This window comes from Trachurus japonicus, chromosome 9, assembly GCF_045865225.1.
Source record: "Trachurus japonicus isolate A0001 chromosome 9, Traja_1.0".
NCBI classification, from domain to species: Eukaryota; Metazoa; Chordata; class Actinopteri; order Carangiformes; family Carangidae; genus Trachurus; species Trachurus japonicus.
Genome location: NC_140915.1, coordinates 13,275,611 through 13,302,143, shown reverse-complemented (window position 1 = coordinate 13,302,143; position 26,533 = coordinate 13,275,611). Strand labels below are relative to the sequence as shown.

Here is a 26,533-nt window from a genome sequence, read left to right as displayed (position 1 = left end):
TTTTTCCATCTCCAGCTTCTTGTTTGTGCTGTAAATAGGCGCCTGATGGACACTTGTGTGATTACATTAAGAAACCTGGATCCCTAGGGTCCTGCACACCAAGGTCATTTGTGGCAAAGCTCCGGTGTGCGAGTGTGTGTATCTGCTGTGGTGTAAATATGATTAACCTCATTGATCAGCCCTTCCTGAACCTCCAGCTGTTAATTCGATTGAAGGGTTTCTGGTTCCTGTCCAATAACGTATTAGTATCACCGCCACATCCACTGTGACTTCTGAATGTGATTTTTTTTTCTGTCATTTGAAGAATTGAATTTCATAATGAAATTAGAGAGCTAAATGTTCAGAGAAACCCAGCTGTAGTTTGTTCTTATTTGAACCTTTAGTGCCTCGAATAAAACATTTGTTTGGTGTGAAATATTTAAGTAATATATCACCACAGGCCGTGGTATATGCTCATTATACCACGGCTAAGGGGCGTTGTTCGGCCACACGCGAAGCGGAGCGATGAGAATCCCCTTAGAGTGGTATATAGTTGTATTTGACCAGAAATACATATTATCCAATAAAACAGCCCCACTGTGAAAAAAATAGTCCCACCTCTCCGGACGTTAGCTCCAAGTTAGCTCTGCATCTCGTCTTTTCCTCTGCTTTTTTTTCAGGTGAAAGTCACTGCTCAGTCCCCTCTACCATTGTTAACCCTCTCTGGAGGTGAAATTTAACCTTAAACATGTGAATTCAACTACTTTAGTCCATTTTTTAACATTGTAAAAACACAGACTATATTTTGCTACGGACTGCAACAGTCCATTGTCATGGATACATGACAACAACTTCCATTCATACCAGTCATACGTGCCTGACGCGGAGTGATAGCCTATGCTGTGATAAGGCTTTAGAATAGTAGCTGTGGTATATGCTCATTATACCACGGTTAACAACCAATCAGATTGCTGGATTTCACCTTTCCGTTTTATAAGTATTTATTCACTACATGTTTGTCTGTGGCTCTCAAAAGAAGCACAGCATTAAACAATTTTGCTCAAATAAGAATAATGTGCTGCATAAGGAGGTGTGTGTGTGTGTGTGTGTGTGTGTGTGTGTGTGTGTGTGTGTGTGTGTGTGTGTGTGTGTGTGTGTGTGTGTGTGTGTGTTTCGATAAGCCAGAGCTGATGTTTGAGTGTGTGTGCACCTCATCCTCCACCATGGACCTCTTCTGTGCTGACCAGCTGTAGTCGGGGTAATGTGACACTGTGGTGGCGCTGCCAAAGTCACAAAGCTTGATGGTGCCCTGGTTACTAATCAAGAGGTTCTCAATCTGCAACACATCAAGTAAACATCCAGCTTGTCAATCAATAAACACTTAATTACCAATCAGCAATCGTTATAGCTGCTGATTTGAATGATCACCGGCTGTTGTGTTTTAAACTGTAGCATCTTATACACGTAAAAACAAAAATACCACAGATACGACTTCAGGACAGAGGACGAACCGACCTTGAGGTCTCTGTGTATGATTGGAGGTTTCTGTTTGTGCATGTGCTGCACGGCGCGGCACGTCTGGTAGAGGATTTTCAGCACAGTGTCACATGACAGGGGAGCCCTCTGCTCTACCCGCTTTATAAAGTCCACCAGCTGACCTGAGGAAGAGGACACACAAAGAGATGAATAGATGGACACCCATCAGTCCAAGTGAAAGTGACACCTGCTACTACACACGTGTGCCATAAGTATGAAAATATAAGACTCAGCAGATAAAATAAGATAGATTCAATAAGATAGATAATCAAGTAATGACATTAAAAGGTGTTTTACAGACACAATATACAAGCATTAAAGGGATACTTCACCTAAAATCAATAATTCACCAATTGTCTACTCACCATCATGCCAAGGAAGGGTTGGAGAACTTTTTGGAGTTATCAAAACGCTTTTGGAGTTCCAGGGGGGGTCCGGCAGCCAGCTGGCAACGGATTTCCATATAACATAACATATCACTTTTGAATGGTCCAAAATACATACTATGAAACATCCAGATACCTCCATACTGCTCGTCCGTACTGACCCAAGTGTCCTGAAGCCGCGAAATGAAAAAGTTGATCGGAAAAAATGAATTTGATCTCTGTTTTTATCCTTGTTGTAGTAGTAGCTCCCAGTGGCTCTGTTGATGTCTGTGCGCGAGATTTGCTACGAGATGTTCGTTCTTCGTTGTAAACCATTGAATGCATGATGTAAACACGGAAGAATATCTCGCAGCAAATCTCGTGCAGCCACTGGGAGCTACTGCTACATCAAGGCTAAAAACAGAGATAAGACTAATTTTTCCTGAACAACTTTTTCATGTCGCAGCTTCAGGACACTTGGGTCAGTACGGACGAGCAGTATGGAGGTATCTGGATGTTTCATACTGTGTGTTTTGGAGGATTCAAAAGTGAGCGCAATCCGCCGCCATTAAATGAAAATCCATTGCCAGTCAGACCCCCCCTGGAACTCCAAAAGCATTTTGATGACTCCAAAAGTTTTCCAAACCCTTCCTTGGCATGACGGTGGTGAGTAGAAAATTGGTGAATTATTGATTTTGGGTGAAGTATCTCTTTAAAGAAAGGAAGAATTCTGTGCCGAAAATATGAACAATACAACCAATACTCTCAAAAAGACAGTATGATAAAAACAAAAACCAATAGTCTACTAATTGCAGTGTTCTTTCAAAGTAGCACAGTCACATACTATTGAGCCAACGCAGTGGAAACCAAGGTTTTTTTTAATCAATTAAATAGGTCTAATTGAGTTATACAAAATATAGGGTACCTTATGGCTGCATACACATATACATACAGCACTGTGGGGAAAATAAGTATTTGAGCCCCTGCTGATTTTGTAAGTTTGCTCCCCCAAAATGAAATGGACAGTCTATAGTTTTTATGGTAAGGTTTATTTTAAAAGAGAGAGACAGAATATCAACAATAAATTATATTATAAGGTTATATACAAGGTTATAAATAATTTTACATTTGATCAAGTGAAATAAGGGCAAAAATCAGCAGGGGATTTTTCCCCCACTGTAAAGCCACATTCTTGGTGTGATAATTAAAAACACAGAACTAACAGCGTAATGCTGCTGGAAACCTTTAAACCCTGTTGTTATGAAACATTTGAGAAATAATCAGTATGAAAAATCGCTGAATGAAAACGAACAGAGGAGGAAGCGGAAAGACCGCAGACAGGAAACAGTTTCATCACAAACGCCTTGCAGTTGATGTTACTGGGAACTAAACAGCAGCGGTGCCTCAGAGTTACGGCACTGCAGCGTGACGAAGAAGTCAGCACTGATTCAGCAGTGAAGAGACTAGAGAGGAACAAATGTTGAGGAAAAGTGTTTCCAAGGCTACGTTCACACTGCAAGTCTTAATGCTCAATTTGGATTTTTTGTTCAGATCCAATTCTTTGTTTGGCTGTTCACATTACCATCTAAAACGTGGCCTATATCAGATTCCAATATAAACGGTCTGCGATTCCGAACTGACCCGCATGCGCAAAAGAACAATAACAATGACGCCAGGCGCAGCACGCTGTTGTATAGAAAGCATAGAAGGAATGAGTACAGTATTTTCACTTTTATTTCGAAGTGTCTGTGAAATGGAAGCTGGAAAATGTCTGAGCAGCTGCTGAGGAGGAAAAGAGTAAAGAAAAAGAGTCAAACTCTATATTTTAGTTTCAGTTACCATTACTTTAGATTGTACCCTATATAGGAACAAACCTCCTAAAGTGTCTCAACCCGCTGGGCAGCGTTCGGTTTATTAAGAAACAGCGTCAACAAGGTTGTTACAACCCAAAGTTTAACACCACGTGTCCATTTTTATTTATAATCTCCTCTCCTTCAGCGCTCACGTTCTCACTACGGCTGTTCTGTTGTCTGTACACGGCATCGTTCATCAAATTATCATCGTTTTATCAAGCCGTTTTTTTTTATAGCTGTGTGTGTGTGTGTGTGTGTATGTGGTCCTGCCGTCGCTTCTTAAAACAAAACCTAGAGTAAACATTGTAAAGTGACGTAAAAGTCGCATCAAATCCGCCTTAGCTGCTTCACACTGGGGTCGCGTTGGGAAAAAATCGGATCTGAATCTGATGTCAGATTCAATGCGACTTGTGCTGTTCACACTGTCAAAAGCAAATCGGATATGGGTCGCATTTGAGCGAAAAAAAAAAATCGGGATTCAGGTCATTTGTAACTGCAGTGTGAACGTAGCCTAAGAGTGTGAGTATGTGTGTGTGTGTGTGTGTGTGTGTGTGTTTACCTTTACACAGCTCTGTGAGGATCAGGAACTCGGCCTGTCCCGTGTCCGACTCCTCCTTGCTGATGGAGGCAGCGGAGCAGAACTGGACCATGTTGGGATGACCCGACAGCTTTTTCTATGGCGCCGGCAAGTCAAGGGTCAAACAGTTACAGTCCAGTCCAGACACCACAGTGGTGCCAAGTCAGCCATTTAAGACTCTCAAGCTACTAATCTCTAATCAAAGTCACTGATTAAACAGGGAGTTTAATGAGTAATGGTGCCTTTAGATTTAAGTAGCCCCGTAGATGCACATATAGGCTCAACTCAGCAGCTCTATGCTGAAAAGACACTGCAGCTTCTAACAGTGGACGCAGGCAGAAATTATAATTGGTGATGAGAAGAATTCACCCAGAGAATTTCAGAGTTTGTTTTTCTGCCTCATCAGCATTCACGGCATCAAACGTTATGCAAATAATTCAGCTCTGAAAAGACAAATGTTGCAATGGGTCCAGGAAAAACGGTGCGTCATTTACCAACAGCCCGTGCCTCCACACTGTGCTACACAGCATGAATCAACTATTGCCCAACTTGTGTAAGAGATGTCAAAGCATTTTTTTTTTCTCTTTAGCTGCTGGCCAGAAGGTTCATTGGTCCCCTCCGCTGACTCACTTCTTCAAATTTAAGAGAAAAAAATAAATAAATAAAAAAAACTGGGGCTTTATGAATTAAAACTGAATGGCAGTGGATGCCTCAGTGATTCGGCCCCTTAGAGACACCAAAACTAAGAAAAGACTCACAAATGTCAAGCTTGTAAAAGACAGAACCACATAATAAAAAGCAGTCAGTGGCTTTTTAAAACCACAAGTTAAACACCGTAATTATGTATTAGTCCCCTGCATTGTTTAGCATAGCCAATAATCCGTGGTAATGACAGTTAGTACTATACACAACGCCGGAGGTGAATTCCACAACCTGGAGAAACTCATGGGTTGTTTGAGTTTAACTCGATTTGTCACTTCATGTGTGGAAACAGAGAGAATCTGCTGCGCTAAGACAGAAATGCTCGGCAGTGATCTTGAGTAAAGAAGAAAGTGTCTTTTTCACTGTGGTCTGGAAATGATAAAAGGATACCATGAAGCAGACTTCCTGTATGATTTCCTTGTTCTTTTCCTCCTCATTGGACAGTAGCCTCTGAAAGAAAAGCACACACACACACACACAGGATTAGTTTGTTGCCATTCCATGATCACGTTAAACTTCCACACGTCTTTGCTTTGAAGAAGAGAAAAACGATTTCAAGGCAAACTGAAGAACAGAGCAGATCATCACATTAACTGCACCCAACAGACCAGTTAAATGGCCATTTACACCATTTCATAAATCAGTCTGGATTTAACCCCAGGAGAGAGAGCTAATACAGGCAAACACAATCCAAACATGGCCAACATCCAACAATATCTCTTCTGTTGTTGCAGCTTTTGTGCAGCAGAGAGTTTTTTGTTTTTTCTTCATGTAAATGTGGACTGTACTGTAAGAAGTTATTTGCCTAAGCTCTTCGTGCTAAATACTAACAATAAAGAAATGCATGACTTCACAACCAACATAGACAGAATTATAAAAAAGTGTGGAGTCACTCACTAGTCACTACACCATCGAAACTGTGTCATACTTAGAAGAAAGAGCTTGTTTGAGATTAAACTGCCTGATAAAATAGCAGCAGCTCTCATTATCTCATTAAAGGCATTACACAGTTTCACAATATGTGGGTAGCATAGCATTGAATCAAACTAGGAAACGGGCAAAAGTCCTCTCTGTGTTATACTGTGAAGGGTTAAGTCCACTAGGAATGATAAAGTCCAGTCATATGTAGAAATGCAGTCCAATGCATATAGAAAGCAGGATCATTGTAGACAGAGTTAATGTGATTCAGTGCATGATTTATAAACGCTTGCACAGGTGAATTCATGCATATTTTGACTGGTAAAGACAAAATGTGAGAGTGCCTCAACATGTATTAAGTAGAATAACAGGTACAATTTCCTTACTGGGTTTTTCCTGTATCTTACCTTCAGGGCATAGTCTTTACCACTGCTCATGTCCTGGGCTTCATACACAAAGGCAAATCCACCTGAGAAAAAAAACAAAGAGAGCACAGGATGTCAGCCAGGATGTAATTCACATTGTTTTAATCTATGGGAATAATACGTACACACTCTTAAGATGTAAAAATGAAAATATAATCATCAATCGCACATGTGCAGTGTGGGATGTGTATTGATACGGGCTAAATGCATCTACTGATTTGTTATGGAATGATTTTTGTACTAAAATGATGACTGACAAAGAAGCATTGGCCAAATACTGAGGATCTCTATCTATAAACTTGTTTACTTTTTACCGTTATGCACAAAAATACCAACACCACCCTGAAGACCAACACCACCCTGCTCTGCACAACCACAAACAGTCAAATCAAGAAACTGCCAAGTGCAATGCTGTGTCACATCTGTGGTGCACTGAGCGGCCACACCGTAGACGCTGGAGCTTAAGGTGCCTTGCTCAAGTACAACACCACAACACCACAACACACTTCACACATCTCACTTCTCTAACGCTTAAGGCTGCCGCTGCTAAGCCCCGTTGAACCTCCACCTTTTCACTGAAGGTGTGGCTGAAACCTGAACCTGTGATAATGTGCCAACTAAACGCTGCTGTATTCACCAGCCTGGTATCAGACTAATCTGTTCACAACTGGACATATATTAGTTATTATGTTATTACTAATAGAAGTGAGACCAACATAACACAGTTAATGACTTATTAGGGCTGTTGTTGGTTAAAAAAAAGAGAGGAGTAGGTTTTCCAAGTTTAAAGTCACAAATTCAAAGAAGAAAACAATGGCCCTAATATGTCATCGTACAATAACGCACTGCCTGCCCTCCCTGTAAAGTATTTCCTGGAGGAAATTCGCTGCAGTCACTTAAAATCAATCATCTAAGATAAGCTATAATTGATTAGCTAGTGACACAAGCACAGAAATAGCTGCACAGATAAAACGATCCGGTCTCTAAATGAACATTTTTAACCAAATAAGTCTTAGTGAATTTATGGTTTTGCAGCCATGTGCAGCACACAATGTTGAGCTACAGGTGGGATTTATGGTCTGAGAACGCCAAATCCCTTTCTTGCATTGGCTTAGTTCTTAAATTCAAGACGTCAGTCAGTGGATGGCAGACGAGAAACTTTTTTTCTTATGTGAGGTGAGTACCAACTTTAAGTGTTTGCTCTCACAGGTGAACGTATGTATTGACTGAGACAGCCTCCGCACTTCAAACAAGGCCGGGCCAGGGCAGCCATGGGTTGCCATAGTAGTGCTGAGTAAATCAACTACAGGCCTCGCTTTGCTCTGTTAAAAACCTACAAGTTGATTCTCCAGATTCCAATCCCGCTTTTATTGACACAGGGACGATTACCCAGGTGTCTTACAGAGACCGTCGCCCAGGCAGCGAGCAGCACTTCACTTCACGACATCATTTCCTGTCCACTGTCTGGAACAAACATCTGTGAGGAATGCCACAGAGTTTGCTTTGATAATTCACACCCTTCCCTATGGGGATCACATGTCTGCCTTTTGTATTGAGCTGGCAATGAAACCCGGAAAGCTCTGTTTCTTTTGCCCCACTCCCCAAGAAAAACACTGGAAGGTGGCATAAAAAAAAAATCCTCCCACATTGTTAAATCCTCTCAGGTTAGAGTCTTTGGCTTTGCATTGTGTTGAAATATAAAGTACAAGAAGAAAAGCGTATCCAGTGCATCTCTTGGGATAAAGAGTGTACTGTTCCACCTTGTTGAAAAAAAAAAGGGGGACATGAGAGCCAAAAGAAAGCAAAGACCAGCTGCCAGCAGGTTTCGGTTTTTGTTAAGTGAAGATCCCAATCTCTGCCTCACTAACCTGAAGAGGACACCGTCTTCAAGCTGCGTTCAGTCGCACAACAACTTCTCTGAAGTGGAACAAACCTTGATTGCCTATCTGCCCATGTGGCCGGTACAACGGACAGACAAACTAGTCTTAGCTCCAAAAAAAAACAAAAAACAGCAGAGTAGAAAAATACAACCTCCTTGTCAGAGCCAGCCATTGTATTCTCTCACCAAAGATCTCGGTGAGTGAAGAAGACAAAGACAGCCTTCAGATAGCAGGATGACAGGGTTTGGAGAAAAAAGCAGCGGTTAAGTGTAAACTGATTTTAACTGTGTCTTCTTGATATCACAGCTGAGGATGTGCAATCACAACACACTAGTGATTATACTGTTGATTACAGTGAGGTTTGGTGCAAAAGCAACTTGTTGACAGTGCATCTACAGGAAGTTCAGCCAAAACTGTTTTAGCAACCGTTTCAGTCATTTAACTGTTTGTATTTCAGCCATCATTCGTGTTAAACACTGTTTAAGATCAATGAAAGTTGATCAAAGTGAGTTACTGGATCGTTTACTACATAGAAATGAAGGAATACATCAAACTCACCAGTTTATCAGTATTAAAAATAATCATTTTGTGTAGTTCGGTAACACTTTATAATAAGTACACACCATTAAGCATTAGTTAAGCTTTAATAACACTGAATTCTTCACAACACAACACACTACTCATTCGTATGTAGTTAATAAATGCAGTTAGTGCTTATCAATGATAAGTAAAACATTTTTAACTGTGTTTATAAAATACATTCTAATGAGTATTCATGTGTTATAAATGATGAATTCAGTATTCAATGCTTAACAAATGTTTAATAGTGTGTAGCTACTTATTATAAAGTGTTACCTGCAGTTCTACTAATGAGAATTTCTTACTCTGCTGTAATAGTTAATTAATCACCTTAATTAAAATAAGCAAATGGTTTTGTTTCATACTTATAAATACAAAATATTACTGGGACTGCGTGAGTCAGAGCTGCAGAAAGTAATAGATACTATACAGCAGGTATGAATCAATATTTACAGTTTAGTCAGCATGTTCCAGGTAATTGAGACTGGTCACACATTAGTTGACAAAGAGAAGAGAGAGACTTGCTGTTTTTGTTACCAGTGCATCACCTGACAGATCATCAGTTAGTTGTGAAGGCAAATGTCAAATGAGTGAAACAACAACCAGGAGACTGAGCTGCAACACGTTTTTTCAACCTCTTAAAACAAGACAAAACACAAAAGTGGACTAATTTCACTTGCTGAACCTGTAAAGCCACTTTGACCCACAGGTCGGACCGTGCTGCAAACTTCCTGTGCCTCTAACCGAGCTGCAAACACCAAGTCAACCACTGATTGACAAGTTACCATTGTTTTCTGAATAGGAATCTCCATAATAAACATCAGAATCAATTATGTACTGGTTTACTAAGAAGTAGTTACAACTATGGGAAGAAAATTAACCCTTTATTATCGAATAGTAAGACTGTCCCGTCACTTAACAAGGGGAAAGAGCAAGAATCACCGTCTGGTGCCACAGAGAAGAAACATGACCCATGGTTTTTTCACATGATGCCCTGTAACCAGACTCACTGCATATAGATAAATATATGTTATGTGTCAGATTCACACACAGACACACAGCTGTTAAACTCAATTTTCTCAGGAGGTTTGCTTTAGAAAGCTATGCATTCACCCTCAAGAGCGTCATGCTGAGGATCCCAGAACAGATAAAGAAATTACAAAACAGGTTTCCCCAGCATATTTGACTTTTGCTGTTTATTTTTGTCACTCTTTTTGCACCTTAAGCTAGAAACACATGAATAAAAGACAAAAAGGACTGGAGGGATCAGGTAAAGGAGGAGTGCTGCCTCTCCACCAATCTCCCTCAATGTCACAAGGAAGACTCTGACATAACATCTGACACAGGGTTACTCACACTGAAACCTAGAGACTCAGCACTGTTATCACTGATGGTTTTATTCAACCACTTGCTGCTTCATTAAATGATAAGGTCTGTGTTTGTGTGGCCATTGGCCAACAGTGGGCTGAGAGCTGGCAGACAGGTAAAACATGGCCTTACGTATATTCAGGTATCACATTGGGACTTCACTTTAAGCTCAACAACAACAACAACAACAACAGATGGAAACGATTAAAAAGGAGAAGCAAATAGTTAAAGCTGCAAAGACACAGAGCAAAAAGTTGACTTTTACCTGCAAATTTGCAGAAGGTATTTGTATCAGCTTCACAGGATGACAACCAGAAGAAAATTTAATTTCAAGCACCAAATTGCAAAAAAACAAGTTAAAACAAATGTGTATGTGTAGAATATTTTCCAGTTTAAGAGGATGTATACGCAAAAAAAAAAGGTAGATTAAAGGGATAGTTCAACTTGTCCACAAGAGCGTTTTCGCTAATGCTGCGTTCCAGGCAGGCTTTTGAAATCGTAAATTACAGCTTCAAGTCACAACTTACGACTTTGTAGCGTTCCAGGTGTTTTTCCGACCTGTTTTACCGGTGAAAGTCACTATAACGGCCACTCGTAACTTCCGACCGGTGAAGTCGTACCAGATCGAACTGGTACGACTTCACGGTCGGAAAAATACGAGTTTCCTTGAACGCACCATAACAGTCCTCCTCATTGGATAAAAACTGTAGGATACGATAAGACCAAACACTCTATGTAAGTGATTGCTGTCGGAAGATATAACTATTTAAGACTTATATTAACACAAATATATCACTTACTTCTGCTTTAAAACATGTATTAACAAAGAACAGATCATGATGCGTTTGTGGTCAAGACCACCTAACCCGAGACAGAGTCAAGACCAAGACTTTGCGGAGGTTGAGACCGGGTCAAGAAGGCAGAGGCCAAACCAGTGCAAGACCATTTTCAAGACCATTAGTGTATCCAGTACCAGCACTCATAATAATCATGTGGCTTGATATTTACATTATACCTCAGCTAAAAAGAAAAGACGATTTTATACAAAATCTATCGAATTGTAGTCTCTGCCACTTTTGACTCTGGTGCAACCAAGTTTTTCAGATTGGTTACACAAGCTTATACTTTCGTAGAACACTTTTAATTATCTTCAAGTTATTGAATTACATTATATAAACCAACGTGAGCAATTGACAGAGCGAGAGAGACATTTGCAGTAAAAAAAAGAAAAAAGAAAAGAAAAAGAGGTCACTGCAGATGTGGTCTTGACTGGTCTTGAGAACAAATCCTGAGTGCAGATCGACCAAGGCCGAGACAAGACCGAGTAAAACTGTAGTCGACTCCTAGACCTGGAAAATGTAGTCTCGGGACCGGTCTCGAGACCAGGACCAGTCTAGAGTACGACAACACTAGCAGGTAATATAAGTCCTCCTCATCCTGCTACTTTCCAATCCCTGGATTGAACTGAAAACTGATTTAATTTACCGCCTGTTTACACACACATTCAAAATCCCTTCATGACAGGCTTCATACATCGATTCACCTGAATCTCTTCTCTCGTGAAGATGTCATGTATGGACTTGTCACAGATACCTTGGAAGATGACTTTCTCATCAATAATATTCTCTTCCTGGGTAAATTTTACATACACAAGTGTAAATCTCTAGGTTTCACATGTTTCATAACGAATTTCATCATTTTATAAAAGCCTTAAATCTTATGAAAAAGAAAAATGGGCTCCAGACTAACTTAAAATTCTAGCAGTGCAAGCAGAAAATTTAGGGGAGCTCACTGTAAATCGACTTTGCAAAGCAATATTTCCTTTTCATTCATGATCCTCCCACACATTGGCCTGAAAACTGTAAATGACAGTCTCCAGATCAGGGCCGGCTCTACGCAGGGGCAAGAGGGGGCAGCGCCCGCTCAAATAAATGTCTTGCCCCCTCAAATCCAAATGTTAGAAGTTGAGAAAGCACATTTTAATATACTCAAAAAATGTGTATATTACAAGTTGACAAAATTATCTGCTGTAGCACAAAAATCCGCCGAAAAAGGGACAGTGTTCTTTTCTAAAATGTTCTGTTCTTTTTTCTTTAGTATTCATAAGACTACCTTTCAGTTTTGTAAATCTTGACCATAGTAGACCCCCCCCCCCACCCCCCTCACCCCCCTCTTCTCAGAGTACACCAGAATGCTTCACTCACATTTTAAAATCACAAAATTTTCTTGGGGGGGATGCCCCCAGACCCCCCTAGAGGGGTTTAGCTACTCACCTTTTTCACCCCCTCTGGGTTTGCAATGCATCTTCAGGTATATGAACCCCTAACCCCCCATATAATGTGGCTCTTTGCATTACGACAGTAAAAAATTTCGGCTCTAAGACCCTGGTTGGCCCCCCGGCCCCTAGTTGGACAGGTCTGAAGAGGCCTGACAAAGTGCAATCCACTTCTCCAGGTTGGGGTTGGACACATAGCCAACAACCCAATTCAATGAAGTTACTATAAGCACGGAGAAAAAAAAGTGCTGGAGCATGATGTGTTCACATGATGCCCCCTTCACATTTCTGACTGCCCCCTCATATATGCCTGGCTAGAACCGGCCCTGCTCCAGATACCTTTGAGTTGCAACTTCCACATTTCACAAGCAAAAAAAAAAAAACACTTAAATTCTACTGGTTGCACATGCTCAAGAAGAAAAATTTACTGCACTGCCTGAAATGTTAAGTGCAAAATGCCTCCATTTAGGGGCAGTCTGGAGCCCTGCAGTAAACTGTTTAGTATTATTGATAAGTAGCCTATGATTTACAAAAAAAAAAGCCCTGACCTTTGTTTTATTTATTTTATAAGCTTATATACATACGTCTATGTGTATGTTTTAGTTTGTTTTTCCCTCTGGGTTCTCATTTATGCACCTGTTCCTTTATTGTGGTAGGATTAAAGGAATGTAGCCTATGCCATGGATGTTTGTACATAACTATATCTGTGCAATTAAAAACAAACATTCAAAATCCCATCATCAACCGGTGTTTAGCTACTAGGTGACTCACAGCTCTGCCACTTCTTGCTAACGCTGTTTTTTCACTGACAGGCTGCACCACAGACAGAGAGGGTTAGTTAGGCTACTATACTTTAGCCACCGCGGCTAGTAGTAGCAGCAGCAGCAGCAGCTCGTTAGCATGCTATCTAGTTAGCACGGCTAGCCACCGCCACACAAGACAAGACAAGCCGTTATCAACATTTTTTTCTCTATGAGTTGTTAACGACCGCCTCACCTTCTGCTATCACCCTCTTTATCCGCAGCTTCATCTCTCCCAGCTCGACCACTTGTCCGACGAAGTCATTCTGGTCCCGGCTGGCCCCTCCGGACGAGCCGGGCCCGGCGAGGAAATCCAGAGCGGACTGGAACAGGGACATCTCGGTCTCTCTCTCTCCCTCTCTCTCTAACCTCTCTCCTTTATCTTCACAGCACAGAAGCTGTTTGTTTTAAAAAAAAAAAAAGAAAAAGAAAAAAAAAAAGAAGCTGTTAAAAATGTCAGCAAAGCTCAGCTGGGAAACACTGCGCGGCCGGTTTCACTCTGTTATGAAGACTTGTGATCAGGTGATATTATTCTTTCAGTGTGAGTGAAGAACAACATCCTCTTCCTGCTGCTAGGCTGACGAGGCCGCCACCATCATCGCCAACCAACGCTGCTGACTTCCGTGAGGGATGGTGACGTCAGGACACGATCCAGTCAGGTGACACAAAGACAAAAAAAAAAAAAAAATGCTGGTGTTTTCCCTGTGTTGTATGCCTGGTTAATAATGTACACAATGTAGAAACAATATAAGACAAAACTGCATGTTGAATTCACGTGTTTTACCTTTGCAGAGAAATAACCAAATAGCCAAAGACCACACGCTGCAGAAACAGTTTTTGTTCCTGCTGCTGTTTGTCTTTTCAATAAGTTGTAATGCACCTTTTCTACTCCATTTACTGAGGTTTAGCTCATTATTTATGTATTTCAAATTATTATTATTATTTTAATCTATGTTATTTTTATTTATACACTGCTCCCTGTGTCATGCTCTTAACATGTGTCACAGTTTTATATTACACTGGCATTTTTATGGAGTAGGCGGTGGCATAGGCCTATGTATTTTTATATTTTGTTTAGGTAATACTGTACTTCATTGTATAGGTACAGCTCATCTGTGGTGTAAGTACAGTGTTTAAAAAAAGAACTACAGGTGACATATAGGCTAGCCTAATGATGCATTTCGGATCCTATAGGTGTCCAAGATGGACAATGTCATATGTTTGTAGCCAGTGATGTGCCCACTTTTCTTTACAAGAAACCATATGTACAGATTCATGTGTCGACTTAGCCAGTCAAAGAATGGGATCATTATGGCCCTAGCTGTGCCTGCACATAGTGACACAAAATATCTTTCATGCTTTTGGAAACACTGGAATAATTGCCTGTATGTGTTTTAAACCAATTTGTTGTACTGTTTTTTATTGTATTGTCTGTGTCTTTCTCTTTTTTTTCTCTCTTTTATTTATTTTTATATTGGACCTGATTCTGAATTAAGTTATCCAATCTAACTGGCAGAGAAATAAACCGATCAAATCAAATCCAGATTCACTGGACGGTCAGTAAATGTTTTGTGTTGCTGGATAATCACTTCTCCAGAACATATCAGTCAGTGCATGTGATAGAAAGTGCTCACATGTTAGTGAATAAAGTCAATTCAAAGCCCTTTTACCCCTCTTTTGTTTAACATTTTTCTTTTCTCCACATCACTACCGGAAAATAAAGATGTAGAATACTGACAGTAAACAGACAAAACATTTGCTACTATAACTGGAAAGTGGTGTAGTCTATATAAGGCTCCTGATATGGAATGAATAGGCCTATAAGATCACAACAGCCTGAACATTTTGGCATAAGAAAGGCTTTAGTTTATGGTAAAAAAATATTTTGTTTAGTTATTATCTTTTATGAAAATAGAGGGAGGGTAATGGTACTATATGCAAACTAACCCTAACCCATATAACATTCCTATAATTGGGAGCAAAAAAGGTGGGAGTTATGATGCAACGTCCCAAAGCACAGGACAGGAGTCTCATAATACCATGTATTAGTTCGCCATCTACTGGACGGTAGTCGGTGCTGCTCCACGCACAATAGTTTTCAAGTATAAGGTGGAATATTTAAATGTACCACACACGTACTGTAGCTCAGGTTGTATCAGTGTCAGGTCTTTATATTTTTATATTTTACTGAAAACTAAGTGCACAAGAGGCTGATACACATCTCAGTAATTGATCTCATGATAGCAGATCAGAAGATAACATGCATGCCATGCATTGTCAAAATGTGGATCCTTACTTGATTTGCTTGATGAAACCCTTGTTCATATATACATTATTTTTGATTTTTCATACTCACTTTGCTGGGCTCCTCTGGTCTGTGATCTACTACCATGTAGTAATTTTGATATAATTGGGTGTCAATCAAATCTACTTAACTCTGATTCAATTAGACTCCTTTCTGGTTTCACATTAGAAGGAGAATTGGACCAATAAGTATATGGACAGGCTGATGTGTGAATTAATCCATTATGTAGTGAAACATAGAAAACAAGTGCATGGAAAATATCTTGGATTCAGAGAATTTCGGTAAGTATATTAAGAAAGTAATTTAGGTCTCAACATTTTCACTACACTCAGAAAACATGCAATACTGCAAATCAGAGAGGTTTATAGTAGTTACCATTAGTAGTTATGACATCACTGGGCTTAGTCTGGATCCATTTAAGGTCCAAAGAAGTCAGTTTTTGATTCTTCACCCATCATATTTCTGCTCCAATGTCATACTTGAGTTGTTCCTGAACAGTTACCAACATGTTTAGTTGACTCAGCAGTTTGTCTTTTTGCCCTGATGGGTTCATGTAGATTGTGCAGAGTAAGTAATTATGCATTGCAAAATGTTAAGCAGAAATGACACTGTTCATGTTGCACAGTTTTCATCACAGGATCCAAAGGGCAGGCGTTCGTTGGGAGAGAATACGACAGATGTTGATACTGCCTGTTACAAAATGTGAATTTTAGCTGGACTGCAGGACATATGGGCTGATGTGGAGGCAGAGCCAGGATAAACAGATAACAGAAATACTTGCTGTGGGCTGAGGCTGAGGCTGAGGTTCATTTCGGGTCATCTTCAGGATTTCACTGTCTAATCATTCAGCTATGTTCAATAGCGCATTATGAAAAGGGGATTTTGGTTTTCAGATGTTATTTTCCTGGAATCTTATATTTATGACACTTTTCAAACACTTTTCTGTGGCAACTCAGGCTGTAAAGATGCATCCTGTTTGCATGATTCTACAGGATATCCTGATTTTGTTGAGATGTGTCTAGAAATGATTTTTGAAATACAAAGCTGTGAAATTCAAGGACTCTCGGTACTGTAGATAAAATTGTGGTGATCTTGGCACATATCAGATTTTTGAACAGTTCCTAAAGCTGTGTTTTATAGCATCAATTTTTGTGAGATGGAGGAAGTTTGCATCCTTCGAGTTGCACCTTGATATCCAGGAAAAGTCACCGTGAACCCAATGGGCAACCAAATGGGCAATGGGCACAAAGTGGGCAACCAACTGGGCAGTTGTAGAAGTTGTACAAAGAGACGAGAGAACCTACTGGAGGAACAACCAGCTCTGCACCACTCAATCATTCAGATCCCTGGTGGAGGGGGTAGATGGAAACCACTTCGAAGAGAAGCCAGTCAATCAGTGCTGAAAGTACTGAGGTTATAGGGAAAAGATGTTCTGGTCTGATGAGACACAAACACTAAAGCCCCTTTCCCACTGGCCAAAAAACCTGTTTAAACCTGCAAACTTCAGTGGGAAAGCGGTATAAGAATCATGCATGGCAAACACCAGAACGGAGAGAAGGATGAACGCAGCCAAACAGAGAGAAATCCCTTGTGAAAACCTGCTCCATGTGACCTGAGACTGGCACAGCAGCTCACCTTACTGTGTGACAATAATCCGAGGCAAACAGATAACACTGGAGTGGATTCAAGACTTACTGTCCTGTCCCTGAATGACCCAGCATGAGCCCAGACTGAAAACCCATTTTCTATGAAACATAGCTATTAAACTAATTCATTTTAAATATTAAAATAAATAAAATATAATAATAATAAAAAGCTCTGATAAAGCTAAAAAACAAGAGATTCTTTATTTGTCATAGTTAAAGTGTACACTTACAACAAGCAGTGAAATGAAATCCTGACTACACCTCCCAGACTGTGCTGTCCCTCGAGTAAAAACTATTAAGTAAAATAAGTATAAATAACTCCTGGAACTAATCAAAATATGGTACATCGTCTCAATATGCTCAGCCCCATGTTTGATGGGGCCAGCAGCTCCATCAAACATGGGGCTGCTCCCATCAAACATTGCCAGGTTGTCAACTGTCCAAGTCACTTCTTATAAATACTTGGGCATATTGATTGATAACAACCTGACTTTTAAGCCCCATACTGACAATCTTGTTTCTAAGATGAAACTTAAATTTGGTTTCTTCTTGTCTTTCACACCAGGTAAGGGAAAGATTAATTATAACAACCTTTTATCTTTACTGGATTATGGAGATCTGCTTTTTATGAATGCTCCTGACCAGTCTCTGAAGAAATTGGACTCAGTTTATCACTTCGCTTTCTATGTGGTGTCCCAGCCTGGTCAGATGCGTACATGAACTGATGAAGCCTCTTGGATGAGAGGTGAAACGTCTTCCTAGACAAATAACTAAGTCCAGTTGCTTTCGATTTAACCTCCTTTGAAATACTATACTAAATAAATACTATGACCTGGACAAATGAGAATATGCACAGGCTTATGTGGTGTTGTTTTGCACATTGCTTTCTTAGCCAGGTCACTCTTGTAAAAGAGGTTTTTAAATCTCAATGAGTTTTACCTGGTTAAATAAAGGATAAATAAAAAAATAAAAATAAAAGTAGGTAATGTCACTGACTTCGGATCAGGAGGCTGAGGGTTTGAATCACAGTCATATCCAATTTGCCTGGGTCAACAAGTAGAAGAGCTTGCTTTCTTATAATGAGTAGATGTGAAAAGTATTTGCTGTATAGAACATTTCAGTTGTATGACTGACATTATTAGGCAGTATTTTCAGGAAGTGTATATAATAATATAATAGTATGGTGGACCTGAGGGCACAACACATCCAGCTGGGTAGCTCAGTGGGTAATGCCAGTGACTTTGGAGTGGGAGGCTTGAGGTTTAAATCTCCCTTGTGGGGAGTGTTACTGTTTGATCAACAAGATCTGTAGAAGAAGAGCTTGAATGAATAGATGTGATAAGTGTGTGCTGTAATCACAATGTTTTGTGTTTTGTGTCATTATTAGTGAGTATTAAGTGTGATAACAGAATGGTGGAGGTGAGTGCTGAACAGCTGGGCAGCTGTTTGGCTGATGCCATTGACTTTGGACTGGGAGGCAAATCCCATTTGGAGGAAGGAGAAAAAGAAGAAAAACACATTTGTTATTACATACTGTAGATAGCACAACATGAATTTCCAAAAACATGATGTAACATGATGAATAAACTGATAACAATGCTTCAGACCATTCTGTATAATAGAAAAAGGAATTACTAGCAACGGCCTTGTGTATTTGTAATGACTTTTGGTGTCAGATACACAATATACCACTCACATTATTGCTGTCCAATATCCACACACGTTACTGAATTACTGTACAGAACTGGGTGTTTCATGCATCTTCTTTGTTCACTCTCCCAAACAAGAAGCTCATGAGCAACACTACCTGACACATGCACCTTCTCATAGTATCTTATAGCATATTATTAAATCTCAATCCTGGCATGGTTTCAAGTGTCTGTTCATTTTTTTTTTTTTTTTTATTTAGTCCGGTTGTTGGGACTGAATGTTCTTTGTCGGCCGTCACATCAGACCCGGCCACTCCCATCTGACCCTCCCCCCACACACTCACCTACAGTAGCCTACTCACATGTTCAGCATTCCCTCAATAGATTTCTATACTGGTTCATTCCACTTGCTGTTTGCTATATTGTCTTTTGATTTGATTGCATTTCTGACCATGTCGGTATTGTTTGGGCTTCTCCTTACACCAACTCTTTTTAATCTGTCTGCCTGCTTGGTCTTTTTAAGTAAAGTGTCCTTACTTTTATTTCTACCCTAGGAGTTGTACCCAAGTTTTGGTTGATCCTTTTATCAAGGTCACTATCCATTTTAAAGACAGTATAGCCAAAAAAATGTGGTTTACAGTGATATACCATAATTGTGCAAATCAGATGAACTGGAGTGATAACTTCATGTTGCTTAAGTAAAATCATAGCATATACTGAATGAACAACTCGTGGGGTTCAGAGTTTAAGAGTTCAGGTTTGAGATGCAAGGCCTTAATCTTTGCAATCAGCTTTTAAGGACACTATTACAAAATATCATCAGACAGGTTACAACATTTTGTTAAACCAGTTCACTCTGTCTGTTTTTGGCTATTCGGTAGCAGCTGCGTGCCAGATCATGCAACAGCGTTAAATATCAGTGTGGACTCAGTCACTGTTGCATTCGTCATAATAATGTGGCAACAGATGGCTCACTGAATGTCTCTTTTTCTCTTTTGTATTTGTGTCTGCTTCAAACCTCCACACATGCATGAGTGGCTTTTAGGCTAATGTTTAATATGGATGGATTATATTTCCATATGCACCTGGTAGATGAATGTGAAGGAACAATGAGCAGTGAGGGGGTACCAGCGAGACTGAAATGCTTGATTCTGAAATAGCAAATTAAGAGTCTCACTGTAAAAATAAATAAGCTAAATAAATAAAAACAGCCTTTAAATTAGGCTATAATTTAACTTGCACCAGTTTGAGACAATAGCCTAAGGGTTGAATAAAATACAAAGAACTAGAGTGAAACTTGAATTAATAGGACAAATGTGGACATGCAGCAATACAAACTAGATTAAACTAGTTAGGGCACTGCATGACAAAACTATAGGCTATAAAAAAAATTCCAGCAAGTTGACATGCCACCAGCACAAAGTGAGGAGGGTCGTTGCTCCTTTTCACTGATTGGGCACACCCCTAAAATGCTCCTACGTTCTCGCTCTCTGATTGGCTAACCTGGTTCTTTTGCGGCACCGCAAGCCAGTTTCCCATTGGCCCATCGAGGCGCCAGTCCAACAGGCGCGATACGCCTCCAACATAGAGCGATATGTCGGCTGATAGTCGAATCAGCGCTGCGGACCAATCACGATGCTGCTACTGACAGGCAAGATTCTCTCTGGTGCAACCATGGATGCAACACATAGAACGCCATACAATTCCATCGAACGTTAACGTGCAGGAAGCGTTCAAGATATCTACGGGGTTCATTCTAAACCGTACGAAACATTTATAAATATATAAATGAGATAAATATCCTTTAACAGAAAACGTTCAAGTAGCCTATTAAAAGCACATGATAAATAGCAGATAGATTATATCATATTTCTAAATTGTTAACTGTTTTTCAGATACATAAACATGTCACACTGATTTTGTTACAGCAGTTCATTGTGTAACAATATATCATATTTTATTCATTGTGTGTCTATGATTATGAATGCAAAATCTCAATCTTTAAAACACCAAAGTAACTGTAATCAACTGCAGGCTAGACAAGATGTCTTTTCAAATTCCCAAAGGGCAGACCAGTTTGTCCATATGTGACAAAAACAGGAGACGCTGGTCAAACAGGTAACAGACATGTAAGACATAGGCCTACTGCCACAACATTTCAACTGTGACACTTAAACTAACAACACATATTCCAAGATAACTATAGTATGGAGGACAGGAGCTTATCTATTAGCATAGGCTACAAATGGTTTATTAGATACCCAATTTAATCAACTGAACTTGAAAAAAGATCAGATTAAACACTAGATGAAAAGAATTCAAATACTTTTAGTGGAGTAAAAAGCACCACATTTGCCTGAGAAAAGTAGTAAAGAAGAGTTAGTAGGACTGTAGGCTATAACATAAGGTTCTGTGAGGTATTTGGGCCCCATTAAGAGATGGCATTTAGACTTCAATTAACTGTATTCAAATTTCAAAATCTTGACCCAATTACAGTTGTTTATCACCACCAGTAGATGGCAAATAGATTATCATATTTTTGTCTGTATAAAAGTAGGCTATTTTAAAACTAGGTTTCACTTCCATACAGACTGAGTCACTCAATAGGCTACTTCAAACAGTCTCTGACATCCATTTAGCCAAAAACAAGTAAATAAAAAGATGTCCCATACACCCACTGGAATATGAATGTAAGTATTAATAATTAATAATTTTCCCTAATGTCCTGAAATCACCTAAATTACCAAATGATCTACCCCGTGATCTGATATATTTCAGGGTCCCTGTCATTCAAAGGCCCATAGAATCATGCAAACTTTTCACCCTCATACAACACCACTGAGCATAAGATGCAAATGAATCAAGTAAAACTCAAATATATCAAAAAATAGTTCATTGCTGTATTATTATATTGAGTAAATCATTGCACCACTACATTCAAGTCCCTTTATGTCCTAAATTATCTCCTCACTTGGTGACTGCAATACAAAAATGTAATGATTATTTATCTGTATATTAGTTACATATACTGACAATAGAGACATTTTTCATATTATCTTGCATAAAATGAAAAAAAGCTCAAGTTAAACTCAAATTTAAATATATAGCCTATATAAAAATTGAATTAACCATTGCAACACTACATTTAAAATTATCTCACCATTTTGTGACCTGAAATGTTTGCCTAATCCTTCATTTAAATGAAGGATTAAGAAATTAAAATAATATAGATGATTAATGGAGAATATAGGGATCTATACTGAAACAAAGAGACTTTTCAGACACTATAATTAAATATAACTATAATGTCCCGCCTTCTGTCCGCAGACTAGAGTAGATTCATAATAATTTCTATTCTGTGTAACAGTCCTGAGCAATGCCTTTCCTGAACATGCTCTCCTTTAGCTACGTCCTTACGTCATGGGGAGGGGGCGTGGCCTGTCAGCTTTCCGTGGTAACCGTAACCCCACGCTTCTTTGACAGTCATATAGCCTTGCTAGCTGTCGCGACGCGCACTGTAATTCCCCGAGCCGTCCTAACGAAGTGGCCCGTGTCCCGGTGATCTGATTTAACCGCCCGCCGCCTCCCCTCCGCCTCAGGGACAGGAAGCTCCGGCTTTGGCCGCTCAGGACTCGCGTTAAACCACCCGGTGTTTTGGCAGCCGACAAAAAAAAAGATGTCTAAAGACATGGAAGGGAAAAGCGAGAAAATTATGGACATGGAGAGCAAGGTGCTGTGGTACCCGGACTCCAAGAGGAACACACAGATGGACAAGTTTAGGATACAGGTCAACGGGGACTACGGACTTAATCTGGGTGAGTGGACAACAGACAATGAGCCAGACAGACAGAGAGAGACAGGGAGGTGGAGAGTAGGTGTAGTGGATTGAATTGAGCCTACCAAGCTCAATAGAAACACAAAAATAGACAGTGTGTGTCTGTCCCTACATGTTTTCTCCAACAGACAGTGTCTCTGTGTCTGCTGCCTCTCTCCAGTGCAACCTCTCCTGCTAGCAGAGCTGTCCAGCAGCCACTGAGAATATTAATGAGTCTGGCATCAAACCTACTAACCACCATCACCACCACTCCCTTTGTAAAAACAACAACAACATTGCAGCTCTGCCTGGGCTTAATGTGTGGATTTGGGACTGGGCTGTGTGTGTGTCTGCCAGCAGCAGAAGCAGCAGCAGCTACCAGGCGGTGACAGCTCAGAGGCCTGTTTTCATTGTCTCATTGATACGGTGGCGTTGCAAAAACCAACAGGGTTTCTGGAGGAATGCAGAAAAACTTGGTCCCCCGATTAATTTTTTTACCAAATGCATTCATACATGCATCTTGAAGTCTTTTTGTTGATCTTTCCTGCAGCTCAAAAAGACACATGCAAGCTTGTTAGTGATTTACCAGTGATCATTAAAGGGTCATAGAAGGCAAAAAAAAAAGGTTAGAAACCACTGCTTGGAGATCTGCCACTATTTATTACACTCACCTTGACCTGTGTCTCTTTCTTTCTGGGAAGCCACATCTCCTGGAATCACCTTGAATACGAGGAGTTGTCTTTGAATTTACAACAGAGGCTGTAGATAGAAAACAGCTCCCGCTCATTTAGTTTAACTAAGAATACTTATGACTTTTGCCTTTTTGGTATTAATCGTTAAATCATGGGTGGAGATTATTAGTGTTAATCTCAGATTTGCAGGGCAAAAGGCCATAATTTGTAGGAATTTACCGTGGTTTATGGTTTAGTCTGTGGTTATTAGTGGAGCATGACAGGTACACAGTGTAGAGAGGCTGTGCTGCTGCAAGAAACCAGTTTCCCTCGTTATGCACTGGTGCTACAATCTTTTTTTTCTTTCATTCACCATCTGCTCCAACTCAACGTGTTGTGTTTCAGGTTACATAAGTAATATCTTATTATCGATGTAGAAGTAGCCTAAATAATGTTTTCTATTTCCCTTATAGTTAACTACAATGACCTGTACCAGTGGTCGGTGGACAGTTACTCAGAGTTCTGGGCGGAGGTGTGGCGCTTCTGTGGAGTCGTCAGCTCCAAACCGTACGAGGAGGTGAGTCCAAACTCTGATGTCACATCATCGCAACTGCAAGTTTTGATGTTGCAATAAAATTCAGCTGCCATGTTCATCGTTCATATGAGAATTACAATCAGAAATCTGGCAATGAAAACAGAAATACATTAAAATTCTTAGGATAGAACAGTGCACATAAATGACATATAAAGATTGAATAAATGCACAGAGCACATTAACATCTCTTTATTAAAGAGACCTCAAATTATTGGGCCTCATTCATGAAATACAAGATTTCAGGATGCATTAAGGTTTTATTGTTTCCCTCAAAAAGGACAGCACCACCTGCTGTCCCTCCCTTGTCAGAGTGGTACGTCCCATGTTGAGGCGTTTTTTTTCTCAGTTCCTCTGGAGGCAAACTAAGTTTCAAAAGAGGCCTGTTTCCTTTGTTTTGTCTGCTGCGTGCATCCACTCAACTGTGAACACTTAAAATCCCATATTAATACAGTTAATTGTCTGGTGCACCTTGTTATGTTGTCGGAGCCTAATTAAGGACAACTGGTGTCAACACTGGTGCAGAGCCTTTGACATGCCGTTTCCATTATGATTCATTTGAAATACTCTATTGTTGCTCATTAAATTCATATGTTTCTTTGTTGTCAATAGGCCTCTATGTCAATGTTATAATTTCTGTCTGATTTCTAGTATCTATCTAAGCAGTCAAATTATTATTTAACACTCTTGGTTAATTGATTTTATGATGATTGTCTTGCCTCTTTCAGAAACCACCCACACATACTCATGTAGGCTATCAGTGTTTATTTAAACATATAAGGTGTGTGTCTGTAAACTCTATCAAGTCATTTGACTGGCAATGAACTGGACTATTCATGTTTTGACGAGTCACACACGGGCTTTTCTGGAGGCTGAAGCCACCGTCAGCCTTTCACTTTCGTTTGACAAGAGCCCAGTGAGTGCACTAATGCACACAAGATCTTTTTATGGACTGTGGCTACAAATAACCCCATGTTGATTTGATTGATATTAGATGATGTTATTGGTTTCTAATTTTACATCCGCCTGCGTCTGCTTTCTCTTTCATACACCGACAGAAATCAGAGTGAGAAAAGCAACAAAAATGTTTTTTCCCCTAATGACCAAAATGAGTAAATTAACTCATTGTTATTAAAAATCCGTTATTAAAAAGCTAGCTAGAAAAAGAAAAAACTCAAATGATCTTAATATGTGTTTCCATTATTTCAATAACAGTGCAGCCTCTCAGTGTTACTTAGTTCCAGGATACAGCCACTTAGGTGGGTGTGTGAAGTGGAACAAATGAGGTCTGAGCTCATGACACTGAGCCATGTTGTCACACACACACGAACACACGCGCACACACAAGCATGCACACACACACCCTTTCTGTACACATGGATAACACATTCCACGTCACTTGTTGGCCAGAGGTTCTTCTTTTATCACTCATTTTCTCAACCACATCCTATCTGAGGTTTGCAGACCCAGCAGATAGTGGATGGACAACAAGGGGGAGACAATTATTCGGTCAATCAATGTCCAACAGTGATGCACAGTTGGCTTAGGCAAAGAAATCACTAATGTAGCCATTGATCTTTGTGACAAAATGTGTTTCAGGGATAGTTCAACATTTTGACAAATTGGCGGAGCTGCGAGCTGCTCAGAGTTACGCTACGGAGGCTAATGGGATTTCTTGGTTTCCCTCATCGAACTCATCAAATACACAATCCAACGCTCTGGTGGACAAGTTGTGACCTACACATTCACCACGCTATGAGATAATAACGGAACGTTACAAGACAGAGTTGTTTTAGAGGTAAATGCAGAGACTGCTTGCTGAAAAACTGCCCCCGACGGGAACGTGCATCAACTGTTTTGCATAAATTTGCCTCGAAAACAACTCTGTCTCGTAACGTTCCATTATTATCTCATAGCGTGGTGAATGTGTAGGTCACAACTTGTCCACCAGAGTGTTTTGGAGTTGTTGGATTGTGTATTTGATGAGTTTGATGAGGGAAACCAAGAAATCCCATTAGCCTCCGTAGCGTAGCTCTGAGAAGCTCGCGTCTCTGCTCCGCTGATCTTAAAACAGCTTGCACCGACAATTAAAGGTAACAAACCTACTCCTAAAACTATTATGGCAATGGGCCAATTTGCCAAAAATGTTGAAGTATCCCTTTAAGTAAGTACAGAGGTGACTGTATCATCAATGTCAAAGCAAAGATCACCAACGTTTTAAAGTTCAGAGTGGGTCAGTGACAGTGTTGTGTTGTCTCTCTCTCCCCTGTGTGTTTTTTATGGTGTGTCCCAGGTGGTGGATGTAACCAAGCGCATCTCAGATGTCCCCGAGTGGTTCAAAGGCGCCCGGCTCAACTACGCCGAGAACCTGCTCAAACACGGCGACCAGGACAAAGTGGCTCTCTACGCTGCGAGTGAGTTGTACAGACTAGAGTAAACGTTACAGGTTCAATAACAGCAGGATGTGTGTGATATCCAGCAGTTTACAACAGTTCTGCTGCTGCTGCTGCTGCACCTTAAGGCGTGGCCTCGCCGCTGATCTCCGTTAAGAATTAAATCCCTAAGCTTGGCAACGTTGATTCTGTGCCCAGAGTAAACA

General features: G+C 40.2%; 2 protein-coding genes across 7 annotated transcripts in view; one reads left to right on the top strand and one right to left on the bottom strand.

Annotated features, from left to right (window-relative positions):
• The window catches only part of gak (cyclin G associated kinase), a 31,882-nt gene extending 18,000 nt beyond the window's left edge, over positions 1-13,882 (bottom strand). For all 6 annotated transcript variants that reach the window (XM_085785991.1, XM_085785992.1, XM_085785993.1 and 3 more), the window contains exons 1-6: positions 13,454-13,882; positions 6,338-6,399; positions 5,403-5,462; positions 4,293-4,407; positions 1,495-1,637; positions 1,190-1,315 (exon numbers count right to left, since the gene is read on the bottom strand). In XM_085785991.1, the coding sequence (XP_085642117.1) occupies positions 1,190-1,315; positions 1,495-1,637; positions 4,293-4,407; positions 5,403-5,462; positions 6,338-6,399; positions 13,454-13,595 (648 nt within the window). In that variant the 5' untranslated portion in view covers positions 13,596-13,882. The remainder of the gene's footprint in view (positions 1-1,189; positions 1,316-1,494; positions 1,638-4,292; positions 4,408-5,402; positions 5,463-6,337; positions 6,400-13,453) is intronic.
• Positions 13,883-22,346: 8,464 nt separating this feature from the next.
• Positions 22,347-26,533, top strand: part of aacs (acetoacetyl-CoA synthetase) — a 41,265-nt gene continuing 37,078 nt past the window's right edge. The window contains exons 1-3 of the mRNA XM_085785989.1: positions 22,347-22,672; positions 23,816-23,919; positions 26,228-26,348. Of these exons, the coding sequence (XP_085642115.1) occupies positions 22,534-22,672; positions 23,816-23,919; positions 26,228-26,348 (364 nt within the window). The 5' untranslated portion in view covers positions 22,347-22,533. The remainder of the gene's footprint in view (positions 22,673-23,815; positions 23,920-26,227; positions 26,349-26,533) is intronic.